Raw genomic sequence first — 11,046 nt, forward strand, 5'->3', positions numbered from 1 at the left:
CCTGACAAGGATCTGGGAGGGGAAAGAGAAAATAAGCATTTTGTTTCCTGACCGCGCGATGGCGGGGAGAAGTTTATGACAGCAGTCCTCTAATCCTGGACATGCCCTGACACAAATATGTGGATTTTTTTTGGAGGGTGGGGGGAAGTAGAGAAGAGGCAATGTGCTGTTAGCTGAATGGCCCAATCCGGAACACGTCAATAGAGAAACCCAGCAGAGGACACGAATAACAATATTAAAAAGTCAGATTCTTGGCTCCTTTAGCCTAAGGATCAATGTTCCTGCTATTTCCAGAGTTCAGGCGCTGTGTGGAGTTGCAGAATACTCCCCAAAATTTCAAGGTGACCCAAAAACATCTCAGTGAAGACTGAGTGTGCTTGGCGATCCTGGAATGCTGATAGACTGTTGGGAGAAGGGGGAAAGGGAGTAGAGCTCAGTGGTAAGAGCATCTGTTTGAACTCAGTCCTGGGTTCGATTTTCGGCATCACCAAGCAGGACTAGGGGAAAGACACTGTGCCTAAAATCCTGGAGAGCTGCTGCTGGTCAGTGTGGACAGTACTGTGCTGGATGGACTAAAAGGTCAACTCATCACAAGGCAGCTTTCTAAATTCTCATGGGGGGAGGGGCTAGAATCTGGAAGAGCAGCACTTCACGCTGCAACATTTTATCGCAGCGCACATTTGTCCTGTTCCTCCCCCACACAACTAGGATTGAACCTGGGACTTTTTATGCAAAGCATGTGCTCAAGGAACGAGTCAGACCCTCAGACACACACACAAACCCTCAACCCCAGGGTATGAAAGTTTCAAAAGGTGCCATTATCTGGCAGCAAAGAACTTCCGAGCCAAAGTCAGATGCTTGCAAGATGGACAATGAACAAAAGGCTGTTTGGGATTGAAGGAACTGATCCCTCTCCCCCTGTTCCAAAGGGACAGGACAGCTGATCCAAACATAAGATCACACACATAAACACACACAAGCACTTTCAAGTTCAGCATGCACAAGTCCCCAGGTTCTTTCATTCTTTCTTTTTAAGAAAAATGTTGTGATCTGCCAAGCAAATTCAAAATTTTAAGTTTGTGTTTGTTGTACAGTGTTACCTCGGGTTACATACGCTTCAGGTTACATAGGCTTCAGGCACATACGCTTCAGGTTACATAGGCTTCATAGACTCCCCTAACCCAGAAATATTACCTTGGGTTAAGAACTTTGCTCCAGGATGAGAACAGAAATCCCGCAGCGGCAGCAGGAGGCCCCATTAGCTAAAGTGGTGATTCAGGTTAAGAACAGTTTCAGGTTAAGAACGGACCTCGGGAACGAATTAAGTACGTAACCAGAGGGACCACTGTATCTTTTTAGCCGAGTTAATTTCAAGGGGATATGTTTGCCGTGCTGGACCACACACAAACGAACAAATCTGAATCTACGGCCCAGAGCATTTTGCAAGGCTCCTTGCAAAATAAGCAGGCCTCCCAGGAACTGAGCAAGCTCCAGCCCCAGGGTCCTTTGCAAGCAGTGGGGGAGGCGGGGGCCACGAATCGAAGCACACACGCCTTCCAGGATCTGAACAGACAGGCCAGCAAGCAGCTCGCTGCAAAACCTCAGGTCCCTGGCCAGTAAGCCGAAGAAAAGGTGGCGGACAACTCAGTTCTAGGTCCTCCTTGTAAAAGTTGCAAGAGCTCTGCTGCTTTGCCAGCGGAGCCAAGGGGAGCGGAAATCAAGTATCAGAGCAGCCAACGCCAATATTAGATTAAGAGGCAACTGAGCAGAATAATAAAATATGGGAGTTTCAGTGTTTTCATTTTAGAAGAAAAGAAAAAGTGAGACATCGTTGTGTGGCCCAGCAAACGTCTTTTTAAAAATGTTTTAAATGATTGTTTTGAGTTCTTTTTATCGATAACGTTAGCATTTTAGCTCTTTTGTAAACCGTTTTGAGGTGGGGTTTTTCTTTTCCAATCAAGCAGCGTATAAAATTCAGGAAGTAGTTCATTGGGAAGAGGGACTTATTGTTAAACCAATCTGGAAATGGAAGCTTTGTGAGGGAAACTGGGCTAACTCCTAATAATCCCCAGCCCCCTTAACAAACTACAGTTCCCAGGGTCCTTTGGGGGAAGCCGTGACGGGGGGGAAGCCCTGGTCCTGTATACCTGAAGGAGGGTCTCCACCCCCATCATTCAGTCTGGACACTGAGATCCAGCACTGAGGGCCTTCTGGTGGTTCCCTCATTGCGAGAAGTGAGGTTACAGGGAACCAGGCAGAGGGCCTTCTCGGTGGTGGCACCTGCCCTGTGAAACGCTCCCCCATCAGATGTCAAGGAAATAAGCAGCTATCTTATTTCTAAAAGACATCTGAAAGAAGCCCTGTTTAGGGAAGTTTTTAATATTTAATGCTGTATTGTTTTTAACATTTGATTGGGAGCCGCCCAGAGTGGCTGGGGAAACTCAGCCAGATGGGTGGGGTATAAATAATAAATTATTGTTGTTGTTGTTTAGTCGTTTAGTCGTGTCTGACTCTTTGTGACTCCCTGGACCAGAGCACACCAGGCACTCCTGTCTTCCACTGCCTCCCGCAGTTTGGACAAACTCATGCTGGTAGCTTCGAGAACACTGTCCAACCATCTCGTCCTCTGTCGTCCCCTTCTCCTTGTGCCCTCCATCTTTCCCAACATCAGGGTCTTTTCCAGGGAGTCTTCTCTTCTCATGAGGTGGCCAAAGTACTGGAGTCTCAGCTTCAGGATCTGTCCTTCCAGTGAGCACTCAGGGCTGATTTCCTTCAGAATGGAGAGGTTTGATCTTCTTGCAGTCCATGGGACTCTCAAGAGTCTCCTCCAGCACCAGAATTCAAAAGCATCAATTCTTTGGCGATCAGCCTTCATCATGGTCCGGCTTTCAGTTCCATACATCACTACTGGGAAAACCATAGCTTTAACTATACGGACCTTTGTTGGCAAGGTGATGTCTCTGCTTTTTAAGATGCTGTTATTATTATCATTAAAAGCTTAACATGAGCCCAGTGTGTGATGCAGCAGCAAAAAAAGCTAATGCTATTCTTGCCTGCATCAACAGAAGAAGTCTAGTGTGCGGATCAAGAGAAGGAATAGTCTGACTCTATTCTGCTTTGGTTAGACCACACCTGGAATACTGTGTCCAGTTCTGGGCACCCCAATTTAAGAAGGAAGTTGACAAGCTGGAGGGTGTGCAGAGGAGGGCAACCAAGATGATCAAGGGTCAGGAAACCAAGCCTGATGAGGAGTGGTTGAAGGAGCTGAGTATGTTTAGCCTGGAAAAGAGACTAAGAAGAGATATGATAGCCATCTTCAAATATCTTAAGGGCTATCACATGGAAGGTGGAGTGAGCTTGTTTTCTCCTGCTCTGGAGGCTAGGACCTGAACCCATGGCTTCAAGTTACAAGAAAGGAGATTCTGACTCAACATCAGGAAGAACTTTCTGACAGTAAGAGCAGTTCAACAGTTGAGATTTGTGCGGGTTGGACTAGATGACCCTAGGGGTCCCTTCCAACTATATGATTCTATGAAAGTGGTATGATACAGCTTTAAATGCACTGTGAAGACGGGGGCCTTACTTTTGTACTATAGGCTACACATTTCAGCCGTGCAGAAGCCAGAGGTTTTCACACACATCTCGCCATCCAAGCAAACAAACGGGTTTTTTATTTTTTTCCAATTCAAGGACACATTCCAAACAGTTAAAGAACTCAAAAAAGGCAGAAAGTGTGGGGCGTGACCCGAGGAGAACATCAAGGGCCAGAAAGAGAGAGCCAGAGGGCCGCATCCGGACCCCCAGGCCTGATATCCCCACCCCCCACCCCTAATCTAGTCTAACCCTCCGCCTTCAATTCAGTGCAGGATCTATAATGCAGGATAAAACAATGTTTTCAGCTTTGCCTCGTGGTTTTATCTGGGTGGGTCTTGTCTATATTGTATTGTTCTGGTGCGAGAGGTCTTGGCAAAGGAGCCTGCCCTGAAAGGCAGATTAGAAAATCTCCTTTTTAAGAAAACAAAAGCACTTTCAGTTCCATCATGCGCCAATTTCCATGCAAAAATAAAGATTTTTTAAAAACAGCCATTCGCGTAAGGTTTCGTGCAAGAGGTCACAAGGCTGAGCCGGAAAATGAAATGTGTACTTTAGTTTTTAGCGGGTCGTAAAAAGGGCTCAGGGTAGGGTCTCTGGGCCCCAATAAGCTCAGACTTTGGACCCCCTTCCCTTATCAAGGGGTGAGTCCACCTTTGGGCAAGGACAAGATAGGGTGGGTCTCTTGAGACCACAGCTGTGGGGAAGACTACCTGCTTTGCATGCAGAAGGTTCAACCTCCAGTGGCATTTCCTGGTAGGGAATGTGCCCTAGCCTGAAACTCTGGAAAGCTGCTGCCAGTCAGTGCAGACAACACTGGGTTAAATGGACCAATGAACTGACTCAGCTTAAGGCAGTTCAACTGAAATCAGCCCTTTGTTCAGAACCATGAGGACTGGAACCTTGTTCTATTTTCTGAGGACGTAGTGCAGTTCTGTCTCTCAATTTCCTCCTTCCCCTCCTCTTCTTTCCTCTTCCCTTCCTCCTGCCTTTCCTCTATTCACCTCTCATTTCATTCTTTTCTTTTTCTCCCTCCCATTTTCTCATCCTTCATCCTTCTTTTGTTGGGGGGGGGGGTGATTTCACAGACAGGATTTGGGTATCCTGTCCCTTCACTTTCACCCCACGCCTCCCAGTACATCTCCTGCGGGTTGCATCCAACTGGCTCTGCTCACTCAGAGTAGACCCATTGAAACGAAGGGGCACGGCTGACTCACCCATTCTGACGGGGTTAAGCTTGGTCAGAGACAACCCCATTATTTCGTTCCGTCTTTCAAATAAAAATTATACACTGCTTGATTGTGAGAGGGAGAAACTCAGAGCGGTTTGCGAAAACAACGGAACAGTGAGATTTATCAGTCAAAACAGTTAGAAACAATTATTTTTAAAAATGCAATTGGCGGTAAACGAAACACTAGATTCAAAGCCATTTCAGCTTTCCATATTTTTATTCCTCCCCTTTCTCTCTCCTTCCCTCCCATTTTATTCTCCCCAGATCTCTCTCTGACCCATAGCTGTCAACATTTCCCTTTTCTTGCGAGGAATCCTATTCGGAATAAGGGAATTTCCCTTTTAAAAAGGGGAAACGTTGACAGCTATGCTCTGATCTCTCATTTCTCAGTCTCTCCGCCGCATTCATTGATCCTGACGATCGTTGACCCTGCTGCTTCCGCCCGCACAACAACCCTGCGAGGGTGCTCTAACCACTGCACCACCGCTGCCCTCCCCCCCGCCCCGCGGGAGAGAGATCGCGGTTCTCCTTCGGGTCCCCCCCCCCTGCCCTCCTTCCTCACCACGGGGCCGCCGATCTGGACCAGCTCGCGGGCCTCTCGCCAGGCGCCGACGGGGACGAGGCGGCGGAGGCTCCGGCCGCAGCAGGAGGGCGAGGGCGGCGGTGGCGGAGGAGGAGGAGGAGGCAGCGGCCGGATCTCCTGGGGCTCGTCCCCCTCGGCGCCTCGCTTCTCCTCCAGCCTCCGCATCGTCCTCCTCCCCGGCGGGGCCAGGGAGCAGCAGCGGCGGCGGTGGCGGCAGCAGCAGGAGCTCCGAGCGGCAGCGCCAACGGCCGCGCCGTCCAGCCCAGCCGAAGCATCGCTCCGCGGCGGACCCACGTGCAGCGCAGGCGGGCCAGGGGGGCGGGCGCGCCGAGGGGAATCCCCTTCCCCATTGGGCGGAGCCGGCGGTGACGCGCGCGCCGCGGGAGGGAAGGAGGGGGGAACACCCCGGACCCCCAAATCGGATGGGCGGGCGGGGTCATTCTTATGATGGATTTCCTATTTTGTTGTTGTTGTAAATTAATTAATTACTTGCCCAGCCCTTCACCCAGGGCACGTTACAACCATTAAAACAAAATATTCAATAGCAATGTTGATTCAAATTGATTTACTCTATTATCTGCCCTTCACCCTAAGGCCCCAGGGCACACCGCAACAATTAAAATACGATATTTAAAAATGATTATCAAAGGAATAAATGAAGTTTATGATAATTGGTTTTATTTTTATTATTATCAATATTAATTTACTGCTATTCACCATAAAGTCCCTGGGCAGGTCACAACAATCCAAATGCAATATTAAATAATCATTATTAAATGTAAAAACAAAAAACAAAAAATTCCTTCCAATAGCACCTTCGAGACCAGCTAAGTTTGTTACTGGTATAAGCTTTCGACTACGGCAGACCAACTAGAATTATTAAATGTATGAGTAGAAATGATTATTAAATTAAATTAAATTAAATTTATTATTCATATTCATATTCCCTGTCCTTTCCTCCAAGGTGTTTGAGGCAGCATGAGTTACCCCACCACGATTTTTTTAAATCTTCACAACAACCCTGTGAGGGAGGTTAAGCTCAGAGAAAGGGGAGTGTTTAAACTGGCCCAGGGTCACTTAGTGAGAGCGCATTGGGAGTGGGGGGGTTTGAACCTGTCTAAGGTCAATACTTTCACCCTTATGTCATATTGACTTCCATCTTTATATTTTTCTTATTACTGCTATGAGCACGGCCCACACCCAGCAGCTTACATGCTCTCAACATGCAAAGGAATGCAATACAAAACTGCGAAAGCTGAACAGATTATAAGGCGGTGCCACAAAAGTGATTCTGGTTTTGATTTCAGAAGTAAGTCCTACTGGGTTTACTCCAAAGGACATTCCACTCAGTTGCATGAGGCTGACTCCCTTGTAAGCACCATCAGAGTCGCAGAGTTAGTCTGGAGCCAACCCTCTCTAGTCTATTTCATTGGATCACATCACACCACTGAATAATTTCTAGGTAAGAATCAGGCAAACTTCCTATGGAAACATTACTAAAAGGCTGGGAATCAGACATCGGGAATAAAATCCAGATTCAATAAGTTGTGGGATGCTCGTCTATTAAAATCTGTACCCAGTTACTGCTGCTCGTATTTTGTTAGCTAAAAAGTGGAAAACCCAAGAATTACCAACGATAGAAGAATGGCAGGTGAAGATGATGGATTTTTTGGAGCTAGCCGACCTAACCGGAAGAGTCCGCGACCAGAAGGAGGAGGAGTATCAGGAAGAGTGGATTAAATTTAATGATTATTTAGTTAAATATGTTAAGTTAAATTAACTGAAAACAGCTTGCAGATACTTAATTGGTTTAGGATTTTATTTATCTTAAGTGATGAATTAATATGTTTAATTTCATAAAGTGAAGATTTAAGGATGTTTATGTTTAAGTTAAATTTTATAAAAATTATGATTTGGGAAACCGTTAAAAGGATATGCAATGAAATTCAACCAAGGGGAAGCAGGGAAGTCATTTAACAAAATTAATAAGTGTAAATTTCACTTATGATTTATGTGATTTGTGATTTATGTTTGTTTGTCTTATATATTTGTTTGTTTGTTTATAATATTGTGAAAACCTTTTTTTTTTTAAAGTAAAAAATAAAATCTGTACCCAGTTCAATCCCTGATTGCTCAACCCAGTTCAATTTCTTCTGAAGTCATTTTGAGCTCTGTCGATTTCAACAGGCTTGACTCTAGCTATTCATTTGAAAGCAGCTCTGGATATGCTATATTACACCCTAAAATATTGGCAGTATAAACTCTCTCTCTCTCTCTCTCTCTTAAAGCAGACAAACAGTAATAGTTGCCTCTCTCACGCAAGACAACGGAAGACAGATGCAATATGTCTGCGAAAACCTGCCCTCAAAAGGTCAGGGTTGTACGACTGGGGGATTTTTCTTTTCTCAATTTGCCGGTTGCAAATCTCTTGCAAATATTTGCCCTCATTATTCTTCAGCCAATTAAAATAAAGCAGATTCTTCCTCCTCTTTCCCCTGCTGAGACAGCTCCTCGCTCTTTGCTTTGCTGCTAACTTCAGTCCACAAACAGAGAGGTTTTTGGAATCTTTAGAGCCAAAATATCGATTTCCAGACGTTATTTCCTCAATTCTTGTTTAAGATTAACTGAGCGTTTGCTTATTTATTGAGAGGATTTGTGGCCTGCTCTTTCGGCCAAGAAGGCTCCCAGAGTGCCTTGAAATCAATGAAAGCAAAGACAGTCCCCACAGGCTTATAATCATCACCAGCAACAAAAATGGCACACAAGGAAAAGGGGCAGGGAGGGCAGAGGAAAAAAAGCAAACCCAGGCATCAGTTCTTAAATCGTAGTTCAGGGTTGCCAGAGGCTTCTAATGGAGCTGATGGTCCATACAACACACACTTTTTTTTGTACAACAACCTGATGAGGCAGGACATGGTAGAGGGTTGTAAGAATTGATGCAGAGCCCTTGCTGGATCAGGCCAAAGGCCCATCTAATCCAGCATCCACTGAGAGCCAGTATGGGATAGCAGTTAGAGCATTGGACTAGGGCCTGGGAAACCAGGCTTCGAATCCCAACTCAGCCATTAAACTGGGCTACTGCCTCTCAGCCTATCCTACCTCACAGGGTTGTTGTGGGGGTTAAATGAAGGGGGACGACCACATACAGCACCTTGAGCTCCTTGGAGGAAAAAGATGGGATGTAATAATAATAATAATAATAATAATAATAATAATAATAATAAATTTTATTTATACCTTGCCCTCCCCGGCCAGAGCTGGGCTCAGGGCGGCTAACACCAGTAAAATTGCAGTAAAATCATAATAGAGGGTGGGAAAACAATTTAAAATACAGGTTAAAATGCAATTTAAAATGCAACCTCATTTTAAAAGTAGCCCATAGATCAAGACCATAAGGGTAACTAAATAAATCACCCAGTAACTAAATACAGTGGTACCTCAGGTTAAGTATTTAATTCGTTCCGGAGGTCTGTTCTTAACCTGAAACTGTTCTTAACCTGAAGCACCACTTTAGCTAATGGAGCCTCCTGCTGCTGCGCCGCCGGAGCCCGATTTCTGTTCTTATCCTGAAGCAAAGTTCTTAACCTGAAACACTGTTTCTGGGTTAGCGGAGTCTGTAAACTGAAGCGTATGTAACCTGAAGCATATGTAACCCGAGGTACCACTGTAAACTAAATAACGCAGTAACTGAGTAAAGCACCCAGATTCACGCAAGTTCCAAGGAAACTGCCAAGGAGCCAATGTGCTGCCTCCAGATACTGTTGAACTACAACTCCCTTCAGCCCCAGCCAGCAGGGCCAATGGTCAGGCAGGGATGGGAGTTGTAGTACAGCAACACCCAGAAGGTATCCTGTTGGCGACCTCCAGCTAAATCCTGGTGCGCTCTAGATGGTTTGAACTACAAATCCCATCCTCACCAGGGAGAAGAGTCAGTGGAAGAAGATTGGAAAAAATTTAAAGATTGTTTACAGAAATATTGTAAAATTAATGAGCTTTAGAAAAATGATGGAATGAAGTTATATGGCTTTGGCAGAAATGTTATAAGGAACTAGGTACAGATAGTTAATGTATTAAAGGGGAAAAAACAAGGTTAGAATATGTTAAGATAAATTACAGGACAGAAAACAGAGGAAGATGGAAAGGAATTGCTGAAACAGTTAATTGAAGTGGAATACAAAAAGGGAGGCGTGAGGAAATCGATGAAACAAGTGATTGAAAGATAAGATTGAAAATATTGGATTTTTTTTTAATTGTCCTTGTTTTGTTTTGTTAATTCAATGTTCTATGTTGTGTTTTTGTTTTTGTTTTTGGTATTGTATTATATTGTTTTGTTTATTTTTTCCCCTTTCTTTTTGTAATCTTTAAACTCCTAATAAATATTATTTTTTAAAAAATGAACTACAAATCCCATCCTCGTCCCTGACTGTGCTGGCCCCTGGCCCTGATGGGAGCTGTAGTCCAACCCATCTAGAGGGCGCCAGGTCAGCAAAGATCGGATCGCCAGTTGCAGGAGGCATGAAACGGAGGGTGCGCATTTTATAAGTGACAAAAACGAGCCTGTCTTGGATGCGTCCGTGGATGGCTGGCCAGCACAGAGATTTTAAAAATAATTAACTAAGTAGGGGCGTTTGAAGCCAATTTATGAGGAGGGAATGCAAACCACTTCAAGGCTTTGGTATGGCAATTCCTACAGGCCTTGGAATCTGGATTCCCTTGCAAGACTTCAGATTGTGCACCGAATGGGGAGGCGAGGGGGGTGCTCAGGTGTCAAAATGCGGCCTTTGCCCTCCCTTAATCCAGTGAACTTGGCCATTCATTAACACATCCAGGTCAAAGAGCACATTAATACAGATTGGCCCTTGCTGGCGTTTACACAGGCGGCTTATGGACCAGCTCCAGTATCACGTTTGGAGGGGGGTTGGGTGTCAGCGTGCGAAAGGTCTCCGGTAGAAGATCCTGCTGGATCAGGCCCATGGCCCATGTGGTCGAGCATCCTGATCTCACAGAAGCTGACTAGATGCCCATAGGAAACTCGGGAAACCAGATCTGGGGGAACAAGCCCTCCCCTTTCCTGTGGTTTGCAGGAACTGGAATCCAGATAGTTGTCAATATCCTTTTCCTCTGCGAATTTCTCTAACCCATTATTTATACCCTGCCCATCTGGCTGGGTTGCCTCTGAAATAAACAAAAATTTGCCCTTATTCCCTTATTAGAGTCCTTTGTAGGTTCTCCGTCAGTCGGAGGAAAAAAACAGAGGCCAACCAGAGAATATTGAGAAGCAAAGCAGCTACTAAGCTTGATCTTTATTGATCTGTTGCAACAGGGTGCTCCCCTCACCCGCAGGAGGGAGGAGGAACCCAGAACAATGGTGTGCAAGGCTTTATATGGACTTTTGAAATTGCTACCCTGTAGATCAAGACCACCCCCAGATACATCATACATACATCACAGAAGGGGTGTAACCTAAGACCACCCCTCAGATGCATCACACCTACATCACAGAAAAGGCGGTCTAAAACAGAAATTTGAATTACAGATAGGTAGCCATGTTGGTCTGCCATAGTCAAAACAAAAAATTCCTTCCAGTAGCACCTTAAAGACCAACTAAGTTAGTTCTAGGTATGAGCTTTCGTGTGCATGC

At 45.3% G+C, this 11,046-nt stretch overlaps 1 protein-coding gene across 2 annotated transcripts in view; it reads right to left on the minus strand.

Moving 5' to 3' along the window:
• Positions 1–5,676, minus strand: part of LOC309331718 (multidrug and toxin extrusion protein 2-like) — a 32,802-nt gene extending 27,126 nt beyond the window's left edge. Inside the window, exon 1 of one of the 2 annotated variants that reach the window (XM_081844157.1) lies at positions 5,385–5,676. In XM_081844157.1, coding sequence (XP_081700283.1) covers positions 5,385–5,570 — 186 coding nt within the window. In that variant the 5' untranslated portion in view covers positions 5,571–5,676. Of the gene's footprint in view, positions 1–4,304; positions 4,534–5,384 lie in introns of those variants that run through there. The other variant, XM_081844160.1, reaches the window with a different exon arrangement.
• Positions 5,677–11,046: the final 5,370 nt, after the last annotated feature.

This window comes from Podarcis erhardii (assembly GCF_964252035.2).
Source record: "Podarcis erhardii genome assembly, chromosome: 16".
NCBI lineage: Eukaryota > Metazoa > Chordata > Lepidosauria > Squamata > Lacertidae > Podarcis > Podarcis erhardii.